Raw genomic sequence first — 25,691 nt, 5'->3', positions numbered from 1 at the left:
GTTGTGTCATCATCGTGCTATCTTTCTTTCTTACGGTGTGAGTAATTTTTCAACCACAAAGCGTTAAAGTATACTTTAGGACTTATTTTTGTACTTCATAATTGTTTTGGGCATACTTTGCATGGAAGGAAAATTGACGTGGTGATCTTTGTTTACATGAAAGTAGTATTGTGCTAGCTAGTAGGGGGTAGGGCTTTCCTTAATGTCATGCAAATGAGCACCATTATGTGCCCGCCCTACACCGAGAGTAGCTGAGATGGAAAACTTTGAGGGCGATTTTCTCCCTTTTCTGTTTTAAGAAGTATACACTTTCAAAAGGCCACACATTCTTCAAATATTGTCAGATCTCCACATGGAAGGCATCATTGGAAAGCTTAGAAACTGTACTTTCTGAATCTGTCAATAACTCAAAATGCCCCCGGGCCGACATGTGTCCCTGGATTCTGTGATCTGCCACATTTGTTTTCAGGCCTTGGAAGAGGTCAGAGAGAGGTTGCAGGCATGCTTGTGAGATACAGATGTGCATTAACAGACAGAGATCTGTCACATTGATACTTAGATTCTACAGTACATCTTTCTCACACAGCAATGCCAGTTGGGTTTACTGTTTGTTTGCTGTTATATTTGGTTTTGCCTTGTGGTGATTAACTATAGTATTGCAGATGGTGGAAGCAAGAGCATATGATAGCCATCGCCACCTTGCTACTTTTACATATAGGAGAAAGTTACACTTACCCATTATCTGATTCATTCCATTGTTCAAAATAAATGACCACTTAATGAAAATACATCATTGATATCATAGTAGATCTGTAATTCTTAACTCAAAGAATTCAGCTTGTCAGTAACTGCACTGAAAAACTGAGTTTGGAGCAGCCTCCAAACATGCACCACAACATCCCTCGTCACCAGAATTCTAACTTCAACACCTGTCTCTAATTTACTGGCAATTACCTTCCCTATATAAGCTTAGCTCTCATACTTTGACTTTGTGAAGTATCGTTCTGTATCCCCGTGCCTGACTTTACCAAGCCGTTTGACTATCTGCCTGACTTCCCATTATTGAACTCTGTTTATGTTTATTTCTGACTTTGTTCTCTCTCCTGATCTCTGATATTCTGTTAGCCGATTGACTGACCCTTGCCCGTCCCTGACTACATCTCCAGTTTTCCGATTTGGCTTTGCTTACAGTTTGCAATGCACCTGCTCTCCCCTGTGTTTGCATCTGTAAGTGCCTGCACCTTGACACAGCTGAAACATCTGCACTGTTGTAATGTCAATTTAATTGAATACAAGTAAAATATTTGATAAAAGTGTACATTAAACACAAATTAGTGTTTTACTGCAAGATTGAAGTGGTGCCACATCATGAATATGCATTTAAAAATATAAATCATTCACACATTTAGCCTGTTCTGTGTGCTTCTAAGTCCAGAATGTATCCAAGTCTCAAACAAAAAGGACTCTGGCTTTCACTGTCCTTTGAAGAAATTGGAGAATGGAGGGCAAGAAAATGAGTGCCACTCTATTTTCTAAACAAACTAATGACAAGTTCAACCTCATCAGAGAGCTATGAAACTATGAATCACAGTTTTCCATGCTGCATTCCCCCCCCATCAGGGCATGTCTTTCAGGTTATATTAAATAGCTCTAGATATTTAGACACACAAATAATTACTTGCTCCTCAATTGCAACTAATGCCGCTTTTCCACTACAAACGCAGCTGAGTCGGGCTGAGCCGTGCCGTGCTGAGTCGGGCTGAGCGGGGCTGTTGGAGTTGCATTTCGACTACAACCGTGCTGAACCGTGCTGGCTGGAAGTGGGTGGACACATTGGGTGGAGTTAGCGAAAGTGGGTGGACGTCAGGTGATGTCGTTAAGCAGCGCAAACAGTGACATCAGTGAGCTTTTAAGCGGTAGTCTCACGACCCGAATAGTAAACAATAAACATGGAGGACATGGAGTCGTTAGTGTTGCTGGTCTTGGTGCTGTGGCTGGTTGTCACCAACAACGCGGACAGATACTGGCAAGAGCGTATAGATGAGGCGAGGCGCATAAGGCTTCAGAAATTCTCGTAATTCGTAATTCTTCTCCTTCCGGGTTTGCGGTGTTTACAGATCCCAGCGCGTTTGCGGGGCATGTGTGGGCATGTGAGGACACTCCTCCTCACCAATCAGTGCACAGGGGACTGTCTGCTCACGCCCCCAGCCTCACTCGGCATGGTTTGGCTCGCTTCAGCCCCACTCTAAAACGGTGCGAGTTTTAGGGGCTAAGCAGGGCTGAAGCGAGCTGAGTCGTGCTGGTTTTTGGTAGTCGAAACACGAGCCGTGTCGGGCTGAAGTGAGCTGAAGCGAGCTGAAGTGAGCTGAAAAAGGGTAGTGGAAAAGGGCCATAAGTCATGTCTACATGTCACATTGTCACACACAGTACCTTGCAAAAGTATTCATCACCCTTGGTGTTTGTCCTGTTTTGTTGCATTACAAGCTGGAATTAAAATGGATTTTTGGGGGGTTAGCACCATTTAATTTACATAACATGCCTACCACTTTAAAGGTGCACATTGTTTTTTTTATTATTGTGACACAAACAATAATTAAGATAAAAAAACAGAAGTCTGGAGTGTGCATAAGTATTCACCCCCTTTCATATGAAACCCCTAAATAAGAGCTGGTCCAACCAATTCACTTCATAAGTCACATAATTAGTTGATTAAGATACACCTGTGTGCAATCAAAGTGTCACATGATCTGTCACATGATGTCTGTATAAATCAACCTGTTCTGGAAGGACCCTGACTCTGCAAGCAACATGAAAACCAAAGAGCACTCCAAACAGGTCAGAGACAAAGTTGTGGAGAAGTATAGATCAAGGTTGGGTCATAAAAAATATCCCAAACTTTGACTATCCCAGGGAGCACCATTAAGTCCATTATAGCAAAATAAAAAGAATATGGCACCACTTCAAACCTGACAAAAGAACGCCACCCACCAAAACCCACAGACCAGGCAAGGAGGGCATTAATCAGAGATGCAACAACGACATCAATGATAATGCTGAGGGAGCTGCAAAGATCCACAGTGGAGATGGGAATATCTGTCCATAGGACCACTTTAAGTCATACGCTCCACGGAGTGGGGCTTTATGAAAAAGTGGCCAGAAAAAAAGTAATTGCTTAAAAAATCACATTTGGAGTTTGCCCAACAGCATGCGGCAGACTCCCCAAACACATGGAAGAAGATTCTCTGGTCAAATGAGACAAAAATTGAACTTTTTTGGCCATTATGGGAAATGCCATGTATGGTGCAAACCCAGTGTCCTGAGAACACCATCCCTACAATAAAGCATGGTGGTAGCAGCATCATGCTGTGGGGATATTTTTTCATCTGCAGTGACAGGAAACCTGGTCAGGACTGAAGGAAAGATGGATGGCACTAAATACAGGGCAATTCTGGTGGAAAACCTGTTTGAATCAGCCAGAGGTTTGAGACTGGGACAAAGGCTCACGGTCTAACAGGACAATGATCCTAAACATACTGCTAAAGCTACACTGGAGTGGTTTAAAGGGAAACATTTAAATGTCTTGGAATGGCCTCATCAAAGCCCAGACCTCAATCTAATTGAGAATCTGTGGCATAACTTGAAGATTGCTGTACACCAACGCAACCCATCTAACTTGAAGGAGTTGGAGCAGTTTTGCCTTGAGGAATGGGCAAAAATCCCAGTGGCTAGATGTGCTAAGCTAATAGAGACATACCCCAAGATACTTGCAGCTTGTACAGTAGCAAAAGGTGGCTCTATAAAGTATTGACTTGGGGGGAATACTTATGCACACTCCAGATTTCTGTTTTTTTCATCTTAATTATTGTTTGTGTCACAATAAAAAAAACAACAATGTGCACCTTTGAAGTGGTAGGCATGTTGTGTAAATCAAATGGTGCTAGCCCCCCAAAAATCCATTTTAATTCCAGCTTGTAATGCGACAAAACAGGACAAACACAAAGTGGGATGAATACTTTTGCAAGGCACTGTATAATGTCTCATCTGGGGTCAAAGTTGAATTTGAGTGAATGTGTCAAATCCAAGCAGTGGCAATGCCTGTAGACAAAGAAGCACTGTTCTCTCCATAGGGAAACAATGGCTTCACTGTGGCAAAGTTTGCCACTGACCATATGTAGGTAGCCTAGTCTAGGTTCTTCCTCCATCCAGAACATTTCAAGCTCCTTTATATTATTAGGTTTGTATATGTGGGCTGCCCTTTTTAATATCGATGACAGGTTTAAATCTGGAGACTGATGTTGCCTTTACATAATATTGAACTTGTGTTCCTGCAGCTATCTATGGGCAAGCCTTGACCTCTTGGCAGAGACAGTCAGGTTCTGGGCTAACATATCCTGGTACTTGAAAATCGTGTAGCTTAATGATCCCTTCTCAAGACCTCTTTGAGCACTAGATGTAAAACAGATTCAAAGCATCAGTGATCCACTATCATATCTTACCCTGCATATAAATTTACCTTCAAAATAGACTATGACAAAACTTGCATCCAGTTGGTGCAAATGGGTGCAGGACTACAACCACCAGCCTCTTGGGACAGAATTGAAGAACACAGGATTAGTGTGTTCTCTTTCACACCACTTCTGGTGTGTGACCTGACATACAATGTTGATATCATGGTCCACCCCACATTTTGACACACAGACTTAAAAAAATAGTGTTACCATCTTAAAACCAAAACCAGGTAAGCAGCTTCAGCAGATCACTTTGTGCAGGGTGTACTTTCTTCTAATTCAAACATGGTGTTATGATCTGCCTCTTATTATTGCTATGTTGGGAATGTTCGTGTAAGATAGTATTTCAACTCTCTATATATTTGAACAAACTTATGTATATTTTCAACTCGTTGCCCTGAGAAAAGATGTTATTTGCTATATATATAATTTATAATTTTCCTTTCTTGAATTGCAGAAGTGCTAAACTGAAGGCTGATAGCTTCAGAGTATGATTTGCAATGCAGAATGCACTTGTAACCTGCAAGCAGTGTAACCACAATTGCATAACCTAGCCACCTGACATTGATGCCTAAATTGATGCTTACTCAATTCAACAAGCAAATGTTATTTCCTCTTGTCATAAGTCAAGCCAGCATTCTACCTCAGGAGTCATTGCGGCTGTTAAGGATAGCAGCAGAATGCTTTTAGCTTTGCTTCTGCATCACCACAACAAACATACCTTAGAAAAACATGACCACATGATCTAACTCCTGCCTCTGGGATTGGCTAAGATTTCTGCATAGGCACTTCTTACAGACCGTCCTCTGGCTCTCTTTGCTGTTCTCATGTCACTGATGCGGTCTGACCTATACTTGAATGTTTACTACTGGAGGAGTCCAGTAGGGTCACTGCTTCATGTTGTTGCTTCTAGCAGTGAACCTACCTGCAATAGCTGCCTCAGTTTTCCATACAATTTATGAGCTGGACCAAAGTTTGTGTTCTTTGTGGAAGTAACCTACACACCAGCTTCTGTGCTGTTTGTTACACTAAAGTGAGATCAGCCAAGTGGCATGGACTTCTGCTGATCCCAAGTGCAGTCTCTTCACTTTGAAGAAATACAGCTGAATCTGGTTCTTTGCAGACTTGAAATTATGGGCCAGTGTTGGGCTTTCACCATTCCAATTATATGATATTCAGGTCAGGTATTTTAGATGTTTGTGGACATTTTGTGTTGTTGTCTTTTAGATTCTTTATGTTTTTTTTTACATTGAGATCAAGGGTGTCAAACTCATGCCATACATGACCATAGTCTCCCATCTCTCTCATCTTTGCAGTCCATCAACTTTTCTTTTTTCAGTATTTCTCTACACTGGATGATAGATTTGGGGATTTTGAATAAATCACTGAATCACACTAAATGCCAATACTTGAAACATTTCTGAACCTGACTTGCAGCCAATAGATGTTGGTTTTAACCAGAGTTTCAGCACTGGGTGACATTAGCCCATGTACACTGTAGCACATACACAACACAGAACAACATTCACTATGGATCTGGTCTAAATTATAGATATAGTGAAAATGTTGAGTAGTAGCTTATGCTACAGGTCATATCAGTATTATTTTTGTAAGATCACACAGGCTATATGAAACAAGAGGGCTGTCATTTTGCCTGTGGGTTAAGTTTAACACCTGAGATTTAGATTTTTTTTTTAATGATCGTACATTGTACATTTCCTATACATAAAAAGGGCCCAGAAAGCTGGATCTCCTATAACACTCTGAAAATAAATCTGCAGGAACATAGAGTCTGGTGAGATGTACACCTACCATGTGCTGACTGTTTCCAAGACAGCAGAGAGTGAGCTATCTCCTGCTCTCATACATCAGCTGGGCTCACCATACTGTGGAGACGGACTCATCCAACAGTAAGTCATCTTAAGCTCATAGGCACTCCAAGTAACCTGGGAACAACACTAATTATATTAACCCATTAAATTACTAGGACCATTCATAGGTCCAGACTCCAGTAATTACTGAAATTTACTTAAAACTTGTTTATTGTTGTCTAGCAGGCTTACCTAAGTGACATATATGTTCTAATTTTTGCATTAGACTAATTGCAGGCCATTTTTAAAGTGGATACACTGCTTCAGTGATTACATCAGTTATTGTAAGGCTATGGTAAGGTACACTGCTGATAGCTTGGACAGTAACAAAACGAAAATATTTTTGCTGTACAAGCATAAATCAACATTATCATAGCATCAGTGCTCAGATTATTATGTAATGACTTCTTTATAAAGATGTATTTAGGGGTATATTTTCTGTGCCTAGCAAAGAAATAAACTAGATACTATAGTAAATGTTTCAGCCTAGGAAATACTGCAGCACTCAAAAACTAAAGTACCAATAAGTGGTGTTTACAGGCAAACATTATGAAGAATGTAGAAAGGCCTGTGGGGATAATGCAACATATACAATGGAGCAAGATATATATTGATTTGTTCTCTATGCAGATGAAATTAAAGAGGTGTTTTTGTTTTTTTTTCCAAGACCATCTTATTCTTTTGATTTTTTTTTTTTTTGTGTGTGTTTCAGTTATCTGGGGGAGCAGTGTGATGACATGAACTTTGCCAACGGAGATGGCTGTTCCAACCAGTGTAAAAAGGAACCTTTGTTTAACTGTGTTGGTATGTGCTGCTAAAAGTTTTATGCTTATCTGGGAAACAAGACACTTTAATTTGAAGTAGCATTTTATAGATGGTGCATCAACAAACAGCTGGTATTGCTGCAGATTTCAACCAAACAAGGACCACATCCAACGTGATTTATTTTGAAGAACACACATGGGAGCTGATGTGATCTTGCATAGTTGGGTTGAAATTTCTGGGGATAAGTTTAAAGACTCATGTTTTGTAGTTTTGGTTGATGCTTTAATCAATTACTTCACCATCATTTTTATAGTTTCCAGACCAAGTGAATTTATCTTCAGGTTTTTCCATGAATGTACCAATGAGTCACATTGCTCTTTCAAATGCATGGTTAATCAGACTGGGATACCTGAATATCATGATAATAATGTAGCTTTATTGCTGAATGTTAGTAATTAGGCCCTCTAACTGACATTATGGGAACTCTTAAAGACAAAGACTTCTCATAACAAAGGAAAACCATTGCGATATAAAGACCTTGTATAATCCCACAGTATTGTGCACTGTGCATTGGGATTAACAGAAATTCTGGGACAGACTTTTGTGTTTCTTTTCCTGCTAGAAGTGTTTCATTCATCATGACAAAACTTGTGAGTAAGAGTGAGTCATGGAAATGGAGCGGAAGAAAACAGTGCAGAGAAGAGGAAAGTGACCAAAGAATCCCGCAAGCCTTTGAAGTGTCTCTCTGAATGTACATTCTGCTGAAGAGATGACGTGAGACATTTGTAGAAGTCTCTCTGGAGTTGCTCTGATGTTTCGTACAGATTAATTAATAACCCTCCTCAGAGATGAGACCATCAAGCCACTTGTTTGGAAGGGGTTCAATGAGTTCATGCTTCACAGATCCTCTCTTTTCCCTTGAAAATCCTGTGTCAGCATTTTGTTGGTATTCTTTATTTCTATACTTTGTAACAAAGTGTAGGATTTTTTATTTATTTATTTATTTATTTATTTTTGCATTCTTGCATAACATTTCTAAAGGACTGGAGCAGATGGGGCTATTATTTTATCTTTTTAATCATACTGGAGGTATGATTACATTTGTCTCCATACATATATCCTATACTCAAATTCAATTTTTATTTGTCACATACATAATCATACATAGTACGACATGCTAGACTTCTGATAGTCCTGTAGCGTGGTTTGACTGATAACTGTCTCAGAGGAATAGTTAACAGAAGGCCTCTGTCATTTCAGCAGCATCTTGCACTATTGTGTCCTTTATTTTTCACAAGATCCTCCTATGTCAGTGGCTTTCTTTTGAAGGACCATATCATTTCAAGTTATTCCTCCACAGATGGAGGTGTACTATTATTTACAGATTGTACTGTGAACAAAAAGCTGTGCAAAACATGGGTTTATATTTCTACTCTTCATCTACTGCTTTCCAAGTTGTAAAATATGCGATGCGCCTTGGTTTTGTCTCATCATGATGTTTTTATTTGACTAACAGTTGAAATGGCACCAACAAAAACTTTGCAATATTTCAGAGCAAAATGTCTTCTATTTTTCAATATGTAAGCTGACAAGCATGTGTAAATATACTATTAATTAGACAAGAAGCTTTATAACATTGCCAGGAAGGTAAAGATGTACTTCTTAGATCCCCTTGTCCTGAACACTTTGTGACTTCCTCTGGGTGTTAACACCAGTCTCTGTCAGTGGCCCATCTTAGTCATGCATATAATGTGCTAGGGATGAGTTACTCTCACTGTGGATATCTGCTAGAAATGTTTCCTGGCTGGCCACATGGTTCAGCAACCACCCCATGGCTCTTGACCAGCAGGCAGGAAAGACCAAGAGGAGGTTATTGAACTTAACTGGGGCTCTTGCACAGTTGTCTGTAGACACCTCATAGTCTTAAAACATACTGGCATATATGGGCCACTTGACATTCCAAAATTCCAGAGATGGGCTTATTGCAATATCAAATTATGACCTGTTTGTATATAGGTAAGACAGCTGTCACCAACCAAATGTGATAGATGCTCCAACCAGAACAAAACAGAGGTTCTATTCTCACAAGTAAGAGTGCAGTTATATTGAATATCAACACAGCTGTCATTCACTGCAGGCATGAGCCTGCAGGGCAAGTGCCATAGGTAATACTGAATTTACAAAGCAGTTCTGTAAAGAATTAATATGGAGTAAGTGGTATTTCAGACAGAGTGTGGTCAAGTTTTCTATTTATTTTTGCTCCTTGAATGGAAATACATCTTGAATAAGCCACACTCACTTTATACCACTTTGGCTTGCTCACTAGCAAGCTCACATTGATTTGTACATTCCCATTAAAGGTGCCAAATGACAAACTTTAATATTTTAAGCCAAAAGTTATATTCCTGAAAAGTATTGCTTGCCATGTCACTAACGCTATGGTAGTAACTGTTTCAAACTAGGAAGTGGAATTTTATATTCTCTTCCCTCCATTCAGGACATCGCACCTAAGCGCTGCATGTCCCAAGCCAGAAACATCATCAGTGACCCATCACACCCTCACTATGGACTGTTCTCCCTCCTGGCCTCTGGAAAGAGGTTCCGCAGCATTCAGTGCAGGACCACCAGGTTCTGTCATAGCTTTTTCACCCTGGTCATTAGACTGCTGAACTCCAAATCCAAATTCTAAATCAGACTGAACTCTAACTTCCATTTCTACTTGAACAATTCCTAATTCCACAGGTCACTTTGTACTATTGCACTTTATAATATTTTTGCTGCTGTATATTTTAATATACTTTTATATTTAATTCTGTGCTGAGCCAAATTGCAATGAGAATCATTCTGTGTACACTTGTTGCATACTGAATGACAATACAAGTTGTCTATCTCTATTTCTATCTCTACATGGTGAACACAGGTGAGCAGAGTGATACACACACTGAAATGTCCCATTGCAGTTAAAGGAAATATAGGCACTCTTGGAATGCCACTCAGCTAGTCAAATTAGTGGACTTCCTATATAGATGTAAATATTATCTGCATAACTGTATAACAGTTGGAAAAAGGGATGTATTTATTCATTTCAGAATTTCCAAACATTATTGTAACAGTCCAGACAAGGTTAACAAGAGCAAATTCATTTTCTCAGTCCAGGAATTCAGGTGAAGGAATTAAAAAAAAAAACCAGACAAAACGCAACAAGGTAACTAGCAAAACAAACAACTACATAAAACAACCCCCCAGAAATCAGAAGACCACAGATAGCAATTCCAAAAAAAAAAAAAATATATATATATCCAAGACATTGAAGAAACACAGAAAGACTTTGCAAGCATTTACGAAACAAAACAGCTGCATTTTATTAATTTAATGAATTATTGTGATTAGATATTCATCATCCAAAGAAATTTCTCACTTTTATGTTGTAAAACATTATAATCTCTGTGAAATGGTGAGCAGTAATTCCAAAACCATTTTTTTAAACCTGTTGTTTCCTGCTCAGAAAATCACTAATTATATTAACTTTGGCTGTGCTCCATTTGGAAGCAATTGCTGTGTATACAGCAATTGTAATTAAGTAATTTAGCAGTTCTGCTAAAATGTCCACATAAAAATGCACTAGTTAGAAACTTGTGACCCTGACTTTTCTTCTTCTTCTGGTTAGGGGTCACCTCAGCAGATCATCATGATCCGCATATTTGATTTGGTGTAGGTTTTACACCGGATGCCCTTCCTGATGCAACCCTTCAGGCTTGGGACCGGCACTAAGTATGCACTGGCTTATGCAAACCCCAGGGGCTAGGTATTTTACCTAATCTGCATGTCTTTGAACTGTGGGGGAAACCGGAGCACCCAGAGGAAACCCACGCAGACACCATGCAAACTCCACACAGAAAGGCCTCTATCAGCCCTGAGGTTTGAACCCAGAACCTTCTTGCTATGAGACGATGGTGCTAACCACCACTCTGGCCTAACTTTTGACTGGCTTTTAACTTTTGTAAATGAGTCAGTAAGATTTTAACACATCCAAAGAAACACAGGATCTGTGTAGAATTTGTCATACAGTAGTATGACTTTTTTTGGTAAATTTTTCAGCAGTGTATATTAGCTGTAAATTTTCTGCATCTGTGCTTTTTCTTGCATGTAGATGAGCCCAGTCTTTGCTATTTCTATGATGGCGATGGTATTTGCGAGGACTTTGAGCGGGAGATGAGTGTGAGGGACTGTGGGCTTTATACACCCAGTGGTTTCCTGGACCAGTGGGCCACAGGGGTGGAGGTTTCCAATGAGCACAGAGTTCATTGCCCTGCAGAGGTGGCTGCTGGGTATCCTGCCGTGACAAAGGTGACAAGATCACATACACGCACGCACACACATACAGTACACACACACACACACACACACACACACACATTACATACTCAATGTAACTCATATCTAACACTGTCATAGTTATTACAAAGCTGGTTTTGGACCAAAGTGGCTTATATAATATTGAGAGTGACTGAAATTGCTTCAATGGGTTTCAGGTAAATCAAAGCATATGAAGTCTTACTCTGGTTCGTGAAAATGAATCCGGTCATGAATTTTAATAATATACCTCTACATATGCTAAACATCTGTATGAATTTACCTTCAAAATGCTTTCACCATATTTAGTACTGCTTGTAAAGAGAGTACAGTATTACAGTGAAAAGTAATAATTTTTAATCCGATTAACCAGTGTGATGTCATGCTATGTTTTCTCAGGGACATTTTCCTTGATACTGTTGCCTCTGGCTTGTTCACTAGGAATCTAAATCTATATCCAGATGCTTGTAAAGCTGCTATGTGTCAGTGGGTATTGTTCAAGTCGAATATGTTCTTTTAAACACACTGTTATTAAAAAAATATGGCTGCCATCACACAGAGGGACTGCAAAACATTTCTAAAAGATGCCTGAAAACTGAGCTGCATTACTCCTTGGATATTTCAATATGAAATATTTATAATTTTACACATTTCTTGGAAACTGTACCTAATCATCTTCTCTAGTTTATATTGTTTTCAGAGCAAACAATGGCCCCTCCACAAAAAAAAAAAAAAAAAAGATTTCTAGTGGTAGGCCAAATGCAATAATTTAAACTTCATTATAATTCATTAATACAGTTTCCAAAACTTCATATTTGCCTTTTGTCTACTTTTTAAATTTAGAAATGGATCAGAATTGGTGGTACTACAGGCATGTTATGATTTTTAATGGTTCTGTTTCTGGCAAATAGTAGCATGTACAAATGTTTATTGACATTTCAGAAGAATACCATCCTAGATTTGTGTGTGAAAGCTGTGAAGCACCATAGAGAAGCATGCTGCCATGAATTTATAGACAGCTGTCTGAAAATATGCATTTTAACAAAGAGGCATTTTCCTTTGCATATTGATTGAAGTTATGACTTTTACTTGAGTTTGCTGATTGTGATATGGATTCCAACTTTTCCAAGAGACAATTATAAGTTTGATATTGTATTGAGGTGTACAACATTAAATGATTTACAAGTTTATGAGTGCAGGATCCATACACAGCGCTGGAACTGAGAGACAGGTGTGTGTGTGTGTGTGTGTGCGCGCGCGCGCGCGCACGCACGCACGCGCAAGGGAAAAAAAAAGGCCAGACAGTCACTGTACTGCTGATGCAGCAGAAACTCTCCACCATAAACTACTTCAAAAATACTGGGGACATCCATTGTGCAGAGACAGCAGACAGCCTGACCGTTCCCACTGCTCCTGTTACACACACACACACACACACACACACACACACACACACAAAACACGTAATTAGTGCCATTTACAATCTCAGAAACCATGCAGCTCTCCAGTGTCACCTAGTGTCTCACTGCCGTCACCCCACACTTGGGTTCAGTGAGTTCAAATCTCCAGGTTTTCTGTAAGCTTCTGGTGTAATTGACATGCTGCTTGCAAATGTCAGATGAATTGAATAAATCAGATTAAATTAGTCTTTTTAAAGCATAAGCTTAATCTTTACTGAGTCCAAGCATGTATGGTTTATGCAACTTGGAAATATTTGGCTTTAAAAACAGGCCACAAGTGTTTTGCACTATAAGTTACATTAACCCTGCAATGTAGGATCACATTTGAGCAATTTCTTTTCAAGACTGAATTCCTGTGACCAGATGTCTAGACCTTTATGCTTAATCCAAGACATCTGAAACATACAACCCCTGGAGTGCACATAGTGGGAGAATGAGGGGGGGGGGGGGGGGGGGGGGGTGTTTGCCTCATTACCCCTCCGCCCCTCTGCCCCATTTTGCATTTTGAACCCAACAAGGTACACCACTGCCCCTGCTGATCAAAAAATCAGCAGGGGCAGTGGTGAACCTTGTTGGGTCTCTGCTTAATTATAACTCTCAGATGGTCTAAATTATATCTTGATAAGGGAAACGCAGCCTGGCAGTTCCCATCATTACTGGAGTGTCCTTTAGGTAGTGAATTATTTTGAACCTGTGTTGTAATGTTGAAAGTGAAGTTTCTTCATTTTTTTCCCTGATTGAGGCTGTTGCTATTTTTAATACATCTATCAGTGAACACTGATGTGAGATAGCAGAATGTTAATCATGTGTGTGTTTTTACAGAGCTGTCTGTCGAAGGTGTTTGACCTGTCTGATGGTGGGGTGTCCCAGTATGCCTGGTTTCCATGTGAGGAATCACAACATCAGAGCTGGAACACTCAGTACAGGTTAAAGGTAAGATATAGAGTGGAGAGACTTAATATGTGCACAATAAGATCTGATAACCACAAAAAAAAAAAAAAAAAAAAAAAAAATTGCCAATAGGTTAAACCATCAGTTTCAAGTAATGCTTTATTAATGAGTAAATATTGGCAAAACTCTGAGACTACACAAGACAGAAAATAGTCATTTTTGTTTTAGATACTATTCAGCTTGTTTTAGATATGATCCATACTAAAACATTTTGTTTTAAAGACTATACATATTTTCTAACTCAGCAGTTATTTAAAAGAATCAGAAGGACACAGCAATATTCTAATTTTACCAGCAACTGCTTTTTACATGGTCACTAATAATTTGTTTGAAGAATAAAACATCCTTTTTAACACATTTCCAGGCATTACATGCATTTTATGAAGCAGTGCTTGAGAATTTATTAAAGGTATGATTTATGAAATGCATCATTATGTGAACTGACATTAGAGGTTTTTGTGTAGTATGATCTTTATTTTACATGAAAGAGTGAAAGACAGAAGAATCAGCATTATCATTATGGATCAACTGTTCAGGGTCTATTGTGCTGTTAGTAAAGACAAGAAAATGACTAAAAAAAAAGTGAGAATAAAATTAATTATACTTGCCTTTACTCAAAAGCACAATGGATGCTTTGAAACATCTATTAATTGTTCACATCATTCCTATTCATTCAAATGACATGAGCCTCTTAAATATGTGAAGATGCAGAAGGTATACATACTGTAGTTTTCAATGTGTTACATGCTAATAATTATTACATGGATAATTATTTTTAATGAAAACACTCACTTTTATACTTTTAGGTACAGAAAATACAGTTCTCAAAAGGTGGCGTGTGGATACATCATAAAAAATAGATACATTATTGTAATAAGTCCCTGATGTGGGTGGAGTACAGAAGCACGGCAGGCGAGAGATGACGATCACACACACTTTTATTTTTGTGTTGCTTTTCAGCTTTAACACCTGTTTTAGACACACACAGACACATGCACACATACAGTTGTGTTCTGGTCTGGGGAGATCCCTTCTCTCTGCTCTCTCTCTCCTTTTCTATTCTTCACCATCACTGCAACAAACACACACACACACACACACACAAAACATTAATCGACAATAGATGCATTGACTTTGCCACTCACATTCCCTGGCCCTGCCCTCCATTCACAAATTGATGTTAGGCCACGCCCCCACGTTAATAAATGTACTATTAGTAAAGACAAAATAACTCTTTGAAATATTACAATCATACTATTCTTGAATGGTGAACCCACACTGAAATGTATTTTTATAAGTCCAATAATAAGTTCTTCTCTATTTAATGTAAAGACATCATCATATACTAGCCATTTCATGCATAAAGTATTGAAAAACCATGATATCCAGTCTTTTTGTCATTAATATTGCTTTTATTACTTAAAATTGTATACATCATACCAATGGATTGTCCATGTGTATGACTGTATTAATGTGACTAACATTATACGTAAAACAAACAAACAAATAAATACATAAATAAATGTTCCAGTGCATTTTTAAACAGAATATTTAACATTCAGGTATAATATTTAATGTTGATGACCATAGAACATGTCATTTTTAACAAACTATATACCTAAAATGTATTATAAAATATAGCAGTTTCAAACTGCTGAAAAAAAAGCTATCTTTAATTGAAAAGAATCCACTTTAAAAAAGCAAGCATCTGGTAATTATTTCCTTAATTTGAGAATACTGTATGTGTGGAATGTTTGTAAAGCTATACAAGAGACATGCTGCACTGAGAATGAGCTGATAGGTGATAGGTGAATTAACCGATAGGGTGCCCCATGGTAGGGGATGCATGGGCTTAGGTGATGAGTTGACCTTGAAAGTGGAAAGGAACATGCATGAGCCTGGGAGGACAGGCCTTAGGAGGATTTGGAGGTTGGGCCTGTGCTATCTCTTTATCGACCTTCCATGTAATAGCATGCATGAAGCACACAGGCGGCAGGATGGGCATGGGCTCTGAACTGTTGTTAGAGACGGTGTGAATTCTGGAGAGGGTGTCTGCTTTTGTGTTTCTGTGACCTGGACAATATGAAATAGTGAATCAAAATCAGGTGAAGAAGCGTGCCCACCTGGCTTGGCAGGGATTCAGGTGTTTAGTTGTTTTTACATATTCAAGGTTTTTATGGTCTGTGAGGATGGTGAATGGATGTGTGACACCCTCCAGCCAGTGTCTCCACTCTTCAAGGGCTAGTTTGATAGCTAGAAATTCCCAATTTCCAATGTCGTAGTTCTGCTCAGCTGGGGTGAGTTTATTTGAGAAAAAGGCTACGGGGCTTCTCTCCAAAGCATTGGGTTAGCACCCCTCCTGCTCCTGTCTCAGAGGTGTCTACCTCCATGGTGAATGGCTGAATCAGGTCTGGGTGCCTGAGAATGGGGGCTGACATGAAAGTTGCCTTAACCTGTTTGAAGGCTTCTTTGGTGGCTGGGTTCCACTGGAGACATCACAGTCCTTTTTTCAGCAGGGCTGTGGGGGGTGCGGTAATCATGCTGAAGCCTCAGATGAAGCGGTGATAGAAATTGGCGAACGCCAGGAAGCGTTGCAGTTCCTTTATGGTGGTTGGTGCAGGCCAGGGTGTGACCGCAGAGACTTTGCTGTTGTCCATGCTTACTCCCTCCATGCTGATGATCTAACCAAGGGATGAGATTGGGTGAACATGAAATTCACAAATCTCTGCTTTAACATAGAGGTGGTTTTCTAGGAGCCGAGCGAGCATTGACATAACATGTTTGTGGTGGGAACTGTTGATATTATTTATAATATTAATAATCATTGTGTGCAGCACTTAATAAAGGTCAAGTAAATAGGCCTATAAAATAAATACATTAAAAAAACAGTGAAATTATAATAATATGAGCAATAGATCAATAGATCACAGCAGTTGTGCTGTGTCCTGCACGTCATTGCTCTCATCCATAGCCAAAACAAAAAAACTCAAATTCTGATGCTCTCTCATTCAGCTGATCATACACGTTGTCCCCCAAATCTTCGGTTCGCCTGGTCATAGTAGGTGCGGAGAGACTCACCATGTTGAGCGCATCCTTCTTGTCGGGACACACCTCCTCGGCCACAGCAAGCATGCATACTTTAACAAAGTCCCCATCAGTAAACGGCTTTCCATGGGTAGCTAGTAGGTGAGCTACCTTATAGCTAGCTCGGACAGCAGCCTAGTTGATCTGGGTTTGGCGAAGGAATACATTCTGTTGTGCAGCTAGTCTGCATTTCATCCTCTGAATCCTGTCTTCTCTTGTTTGCCCTTGCAAACTAGCATACTCTTTGTGGCGGGTTTCGTAGTGACGATGCAGATTATATTCTTTGAAAACCGACACACTTTCTTTACATACAAGACAAACTACACGGTCCTTACACTGAACGAAAAAATAATCGGTGGTCCACTGTTCTTTAAAAACTCTGCACTCTCTATCAACTTTTCGCTTACCACTCGCCATTTTGCTGTCCTGAACACTGACAGTTCTCTGCGCATGCACTGCCTGTCACTACTTGATCGCGAGCATATGACGAAAATTCGGAAAATATGAATAGTTCATTTTATAACTAAATATCAATTTTAATTGATAAAATCAACAAAATACAAGATGCAGACATGTTATTATTTGCCAAAAAGCAATTAAAAAAAATAGGCCATGACCACTTTTGGGGCTTGCCTCATAGGGACGGTTCAAGTGGTGGGGGGCAGAGGGGCTGGGGGGCCAGTCAAAGGGGGGGTGGCAGGCTGGAGTCGGCCCGTGGGCCATAGTTTGATGACCCCTGGTCTATGGCCTTGAGGTTCACAGGTTGCTGGAGCTCCTCTATGGGCAGGTTGTACCTCTGGACGACCTCGAGACTGATGAAGTTACTCTCTGTCCCTGAGTCTATGAAGGCAGAGAGAACATGGGTCAAGTCTGGGAGCTTTAACAGTACTTGAATCTTGAGAGAATGTGGTGTGTGAATTGGTTCATGACTCACCAGGCTGGAAGGATGGGTCTCTTTGCTGGGGGGAACCTCCCCTCTAGGGTTAGGTGAGCAAATTGGGCACCTACTGTAGCTATAAGATGGCCTGGTTCACCACAATAGAAATGCAACCACTCATGATGTCTCCTGTCCCTCTCTGAGCATTGAAGGTGAGCATGGGAGAGCTCCATCAGAGTCTGGGATTGTGGAGTTGGTGGAAGGGCTGGTGAGGGTTGTAAAGAGGGTCTGTTGTGAAGCAGATGATCTAGGCAGAGAGCCAAGTCAATGAGGTAGTCGAGGGTGAGTTGCTCATTGTGGCATGCCAGTTCAGTGAGAACCTTGGGGTGTAGTCCCTGTTGAAAAGTGGCCTTTAGGGCTGACTCATTCCACTCACTTCCTGTTGCCAGCATGCAGAACTCCAGGGCATATTCGACCACTTTCCTGTCCCTCTGCTGGCTTGTGAGCAGCTTTTCTCCTACTTCGATACCCTCAGGCTGATGATCAATGACTTGCTTAAACTGATCAATAAAATGATTGTAGTGCCCCCAAACAGCACTAGCCCACTTCACTGCCTTGCCTGTGAGGAGATTGAGGAGTTGGATGATCTTCTGCTCCTCTATCGCTCCTGTGAGGGCTGTGAAGTATAATGAACACTGAAGAAGAAACCCTTTGCAGTCAGAAACCTCTCCGGAGTACTTTTCTGGTTGAAGAACCACCGTGGCAGCACTAGTGGAGGATGAGGGGCATTTCAGGATGGCCTGTGAGACAACAGCTGTTAACTGTGACATTCTGGTGTTGAGTTCACTTGACATTTGCTGGTGCTCTCCTAACAATCATCCTTGAGCATTGAGAGCAGTTTGCTTAGCTTTCTCTGCTACATCCATTGCAGGTGAATTATCCTGTCAGGGTGCAGGCACTTACAAATGCAAATGCAGGGGACAGCAGGTGCATCGCAAACTGGTAACCAAATCCAAAACAACAGTCAAAAGATGTAGTTGGGGATGGGTTAGGGTCAGTCGATGTGCAAATGGCATGTCGGAGATTAGGTGAGAAAACGGAGTCAAAGTAATCATGGGAAAATGGGTCAAAGTCACGGGAGGTCAGAATTGGAAGATAAGGCTTGGTATGATCAGGTATGTGGACACAGAACGATACTTTGCAACTGGAGTGAGTGCTGAGTTGATATAGAGTGATGATTACTGGGATAATGGGAAACAGGTGCACTTCCTAGAATTCGGGAGATGAGAGGCACTGTGGCACTTGGGAAGTGTAGTCCGGAGCAGCCATGTGTGGAGGCTGCTCTGAACTCAGGGTTTTGGTGCTATTACTGACAACATTTCAGACATTTAAAATGCTTTGCAAAAATAAAATAGTAAGACATACTACTACTACTACTACTACTACTACAATTACTACTACTACTACTACTACTACTAATAATAATAATAATAAAAGTGACAGAAGTAGGAAACTAACAATATAAGATATACAACCCCAAATCAGAAAAAGTATGGCCAGTATGTTGAAACTGAAATTAAAACTGAATACAATGATTTGTAAATAACCTTTGACCTGCATTACATTGAAAACCGTACAACAGCACGTTATTTGATGTTTTACCTATTTTTTTTTAAACAAACCCTTATTTCAATTTTTATTCTTGCAAAACATTAAAAAAAAGCCGGGACCATGAAGCATTTACCACTTTAGAATGTTGCCATTCCTTCTCACAACACTTAAAAGATGTTTAGGGACTGAAGACACCAAGTGATGAAGCATTTCAGGTGTTTTGTTCCATTATTTCTGCAAACAGGTCTTCAGGTGTGCAACAGTAAATGGTCGTGGTTGTCATATTTTTAATTTCAAAATTCTCAATGTTCACTATTTTGAATGGGAAAACAGGCATTTTTCAATAAAATTAAAATGCAGCAGAAGGGAAAAATAAAAAATATATACAGTGGAAATTACTGATGATAAACAGAAAAAAGTTGTAGTTTAAACACTGACACCAAAAAAAGACTCACGGCAAACAATTTAAAAACAGGAACTACATCACCAACCTAAGGTGCGCAAAAGTACAGGGACATTCTTATCATATTTTCCATTTCAAAATTCACCACACATTCTCTATTGAGGACAGAGGGGACAGGGATCCTCTTCTTCCACAGCCATGCCTTAGTAATGTGTGCAGAATGAGGTTATAACAATTTTCTAACTTGTGGGAAATGGAGGAACTGGAAGCAGGCTTCAGAACAGGTGTGTTCTTTTTTTTATTTCTCACTTTTCAGTGGCAGGCAGCACGGTGTTGTAGTAGTTAGCGCTGTCGCCTCACAGCAAGAAGGTCCGGGTTTGAGCCCCGTGGCTGGCGAGGGCCTTTCTGTGTGGAGTTTGTATGTTCTCCCCGCGTCTGCGTGGGTTTCCGCCGGGTGCTCCGGTTTCCCCCACAGTCCAAAGACATGCAGGTTAGGTTAACTGGTGACTCTAAATTGACCGTAGGTGTGAATGTGAGTGTGAATGGTTGTCTATGTGTCAGCCCTGTGATGACCTGGCGACTTGTCCAGGGTGTACCCCGCCTTTCGCCCGTAGTCAGCTGGGATAGGCTCCAGCTTGCCTGTGACCCTGTAGAACAGGATAAAGCGGCTAGAGATAATGAGATGAGATGATACTTTTCAGTGGCAACTAATACACATACATAAGCTCACATCTGGAGTGATGCAGCTCTCTCTTTCGTTCCTGACTGTCTGAAAGACACACAGAGACACAAATTAATAGACAACCAGTAATTTGACACAAGTGCACCTCATCACATGTTACCTGCTGTTTCAGCCTGCCTCCTCCCATTCACAGCCAATGCTCAACCACGCCCCCACTGCCACATACCCCCACTGCCAGACTCAGGCCAGGGAGCTGTCCAGTCTGCAGCTGACTCCCCTCCTGGCGGGAGAGGTAATCTGCCACCACCATCTGCGCCCCTGGCCTGTGGACCACCTCAAATTTAAAGGGCTGAAGGGCCAATGATTGGTCTGCACGTTGGCATCTTTCATGCAGTGGAGCCACTGGAGCAGGGCATGGTCAGAACAGAGGGTGAATGGGCATCCTAGCAGGTAGTACTGGAGACAGAGGACTGCCCACTTGATGGCCAGACACTCCTTTTCTACCATGCTGTGTTTTGACTCTTGCATGGAGAGCTTGCAGCTGATGTATAGCACTGGATGCTCCTCCCCCTCCACCACATGGGACAAAATGGACCCAGCCCTCTGTCTGATGCATTGGTCTGTAAAACAAAATAGACAGAAAAGTCAAGAGAATGTGACAGCGGGCCCCTAAACAAAACTACATTTACCTGAGCAAAAGCCTGTTTGCATGGCTCTGTCCAATGGACTGGATCTGGCACCCCATTTTTAGTGAGGTCAGTCAGCAGGCTGGTGACATCCGAAAAGTTAGGCACGAACCATCTACATATAATAGCCAGTCAGCCCCTGGAACTGTCTCACCCCCTTTCCGCTGCAGTCTTATCAATTTGGTGACGCACCTGCCCATGACCCAAATGGAAGCCCAGATACCATACTTCCACCCATCCAGTTGCACACTTTTTCGGGTTTGCTGTGAGCCCAGTGTGCCTCAGCGACCTCAGGGCCGCCCTAAGATGCTGTAAATGCTGCTCCCAATCATTATTGTAAATGATTATGTCCTCTCGGTAGACCAACGCATATGCATTGTGGGGATAGAGAATTCGGTCCATGAGATGCTGAAACATTGGCGGAGCCCCAAACAACCTGAAAGGAAGGGTGACAAATTGGTGTAAACCAAATGGAGTGGAAAATCTCATGGAATAATGGCATCAAAGGGATCTGTCATTATCCCTTTGTTAAATCCAGTATCGAGTAAAAGTGAGCCATGCCTAACCGATCGAGCAGTTCATCAATGGGAGGCATTGGATATGCGTTAAATTTAGACACTGCATTGACTTTTCTATAGGCTACACAGAACCAGACCAACCCCTGGGTCTTGGGAACCAAGACCACCGGGCTGCTCCTGTCGCTGTGCAATGCCTCAATTACTCCTATCTTAAGCATAGCCTGAACCAAATCCTGAGCCACATTTTTCTTGTGCTCAGGGAGCCAGTATGGGTGGCTGCACACTACCACCCCAGGGGAGTCTCAATGTGGTTTTCTATGAGGTTAGTGTGATGAGGGAGGGATGGAAACACATCGAAGAATTCCTCCTGCAACCTGGGACGGTGAGAGGTGGTCTCCACAGGGAACCAACATGAATTGGGCTGCATTTTTTAGACTTGCCTCCAGTCCCAGCTCTGCCTTCTCCAGAACTACTGTTGCTAGAGCCATAGGAACTTCTTCTCTCCACAGTTTCAGGAGAATGAGGTGATAAATTTGACGTGTTGCCCCTGTTTGGCCATTTGACCTCATAGTTGACCTCCCCAATTTGCTGTGTGACCTCAAACGGCCCTTGACACTTAGCAAGCAATTTTGAACTTGAGGCAGGCAGTAAAATGAGGACATTATCTTCCGTTGCAAATTCCCTGAGGCATACCCCTCTGTTGTACAGGTGAGATTGATGGTCTTGGGCCTGTACCAAGTTTTCCTGGGTTATGTGACTCCGTGCATGGAGTTTTGCTCTCAGGGCAATAATGTATTGAATTTAATTTTTGCTTTGAGAAGCCCCCTCCTCCCAATTTTCTCTAATGATGTTTAAGACACTATGGGGCTTGCACCCATACAGCAATTCAAAAGGGGAAAACCCGGTGGAGGCTTGTGGGACCTCACACACTGCAAACAACAGAGGGTTTAGCCACCTGCCCCAATTTTGAGCATCCCCATGAATGAACTTATGAATCATGTTCTTCAGTGTTTGGTTAAATCATTCAACCAGCCCATCCATTTGTGGATGATAAATACTAGTCTGAATTAATTTAATCCCCAATAATTCGTACAGTTCATGCAGTGTGCATAACATAAAAGTAGTGCCTTGATCAGTCAGGATTTCTTTCGGAATCCAGACTCGGGACATAACGCGGAAGAGTGCCTCCACAACACTGCATGCTGAGGTATTGCGGAGAGGCACTGCTTCCGGATATCGCATGGCATAATCCACTATGAATAATACAAAGCGATACCCACATGCAGATCGAGCTAATGGTCCGATGAGATCTATGGCAATTCTTTTGAAGGGGCTCTACATCAATGGCAATGGGTGCAGTGGCGCTTTTGGTGTGGTCACTAGATTTTCCAGCTGGCATTCACGACATGCCACACACCATTTGTGGACATCAGCGCAAATCCCTGGCCAATAGAAACAGGCCATGAGATGATTTTGTATTTTATCCTGACCCAAGTGCCCAGCCATAGGATTATGATGAGCTGCATGAAATAAAAGTTCCCTACAGCTCTTCGAGACCAACAACTGTGTCATCTTTTCTTTAGTTTGAGTCTCCTGTGTCACTCGATCTAGCCCAGTGGTTCTCAACTGGTGGGGCCCGCCCCCCTGGGGGGGCGCGGACACTCTCCTGGGGGGGGCGTGAGTAGGCTAGGATGAGGGGAAAAAAATCAGGAAAAAATTTTTAAAAAATCACGAAAATTCCCATGTTGAAAATGCAAGTGGTTGGACTACTATAACACAGAAACAAATCAACCACACAGTTTCAAATTTACCAATACAGGGGGTAGTATTTTGAGCCTGTGACATGATGTCACGTAACTGCTAGGTTAGCCTACTATATAAGCATCTGCACATGCGTTGAGCTTCATTCACTCTAGTCTAGTCTCTTGCCAAGTTCGCTTGTGCCAGCTCTCACTAGTCTATCTGGTATCAGTGTTGATATCGATCTACTTTAGGCCTTTACTTCAAACCCAAACAGTCTTTTTAAAGACTAATACCACAAAAAGTCTTTTTTAAGACTATCCCAATCTCAGCCCTAGCTATTTTTTAACTGCTAAGCGTGCACTTAGCTAATAGGGTAAGCCTCTGCCTTTTTCACCATGTTGCAACACATACGACACACGCAACTAAGACAATCACTCACTCACTCACTCACTCACTCACTCACTCACTCACTCACGACTACAATCTTAAGTCTTCAAATAAAATTGGTATTGCCTGCAAAATTGTTAAACATTTGCATTAAAGAATGTGCATAAGTCCCGTCTGATTAGTCCCCGATACTTGTCTCTTAACATAGCCACACATCCAAATTATAATTAACAAAAATGGAGAGATTTCTAGTGAGGACCAACAAGGCAACCGACGCACCACCAGCTGCAAAAAAGCTTCGAAGGTACGATGAAGCAGACCTGCAGTTTGGATTTACAGTCACGGCTGATCTGAGACGTCAGTGTGTTGTGTGTGCCGAGGTGCTAGCAAACGACAGCATGAAGCCCTGGAAACTTAAAAGGCACCTCGAAACAAAACATGCTGCTATTAAAGATAAACCGGCAGAATATTTTAAAAGAAAGCTTGATGGCCTCCATCAGCAACAGGCAGCCATTTCAGTGCACAGCACTGTGTCTAAACAGTGTTTGGCGGCATCGTATGTAGTGGCCAAAAGAATAGCTAAACTGGGTAAACCGCATACAGTTGCCGAGACTCTCATTTTGCCGGCCGCACAAGACGTGCAGAATAATGATAGGAGATAGTGCAGCAGCCAAACTCAGTGCAGTACCACTGTCCAATGACACAGTCGCTAGGAGGATTTCAGACATGTCTAATGACATCAGAGAGCAACTCATAGAGTTCATAAAACAGAGTCCTTACTAGGCGCTGCAGCTGGACGAATCCACTGATATTGCTGGGCAGGCACAGCTCCTCGCCTATGTCAGGTATCTGCGTGACAAGGCAATTGAGGAGGATGTCCTGTTTTGCAGGCCTCTTCAGTCGCACACTACAGGAGAAGTCATCTTCAATGTCCTTGATATTTTTATCCATGAAAATGGTTTGGTTTGGGACCGATGCGTTGGCCTATGCACGGATGGTGCATGGGCAATGACGGGCCACGAGCGTGGCCTAGTTGCTCATGTTCAGCAAGTAGCTCCACTTGTGAAATGGACACAAGAGATGGGGTCAGGGCATGAACAGCTGCTTCTGCACACTGAAGTTCACTGGCTCTCCAGGGGGCGGGTGTTGCAGCAGTTGTATGAGCTGTGAGAGGAGGTGTGAGAGGATTTCTTTTGACAGAAATCAAATCAGATCTGGCGAAGCATCTGGATGACGCTATGTGGCTTGCGTCTCTGTCCTATTTGGTTGATATATTTGACCGTTTGAATGGCCTCAACTTGTCTCTGCAAGGCCGCGAAACCCATATTTTGCTCCTCGCAGACAGAGTGGACACCTTCACACAAAAAGTTGACCTCTGGCATGGCCGCATCAGTCGAGGGAACTGCGACATGTTCCCCTGCCTTGCAGACTTTATCACTGATGCAGGCACGTCACACGATTTCTCCTCTCTATTTCAATCAGCGTCTGAGCACCTGTCTGCAATGAGAAAAGAATTTGCGACATACTTTTAAGAGGATTATCGCTCTTTTGCGTGGGTTTGAGACCCATTTGTGTGCACAGCAAACGAGCTGTCAGTTGATATGCAGGAACAGCTTATTGAGCTGAAGAGTGACAGTAGGCTGAAGGAACTTTTTACCTCCTGCCCTCTTTTGTCATTCTGGGCAGCATTGATGCAGGAATACCCTCAACTCTGTGACATCGCCTTGAAGATTCTCCTCCCTTTCGTGTCCACATATTTGTGTGTGGCAGGATTCTCAAAAATGACTGCACA

At 41.6% G+C, this 25,691-nt stretch overlaps 1 protein-coding gene across 5 annotated transcripts in view; it reads left to right on the top strand.

The window, feature by feature from the left end:
* Positions 1–25,691, top strand: part of pappab (pregnancy-associated plasma protein A, pappalysin 1b) — a 303,242-nt gene that overhangs the window by 151,403 nt on the left and 126,148 nt on the right. For all 5 annotated transcript variants that reach the window (XM_060906902.1, XM_060906903.1, XM_060906904.1 and 2 more), the window contains exons 8-11: positions 6,290–6,418; positions 7,092–7,183; positions 11,295–11,491; positions 13,780–13,890. In XM_060906902.1, the coding sequence (XP_060762885.1) occupies positions 6,290–6,418; positions 7,092–7,183; positions 11,295–11,491; positions 13,780–13,890 (529 nt within the window). The remainder of the gene's footprint in view (positions 1–6,289; positions 6,419–7,091; positions 7,184–11,294; positions 11,492–13,779; positions 13,891–25,691) is intronic.

Source organism: Neoarius graeffei, chromosome 24 (genome assembly GCF_027579695.1).
Source record: "Neoarius graeffei isolate fNeoGra1 chromosome 24, fNeoGra1.pri, whole genome shotgun sequence".
Taxonomy (NCBI): Eukaryota; Metazoa; Chordata; class Actinopteri; order Siluriformes; family Ariidae; genus Neoarius; species Neoarius graeffei.
The sequence above is the reverse complement of the archived record's forward strand: the minus strand, read 5'-3'. Positions and strand labels throughout refer to the sequence as shown.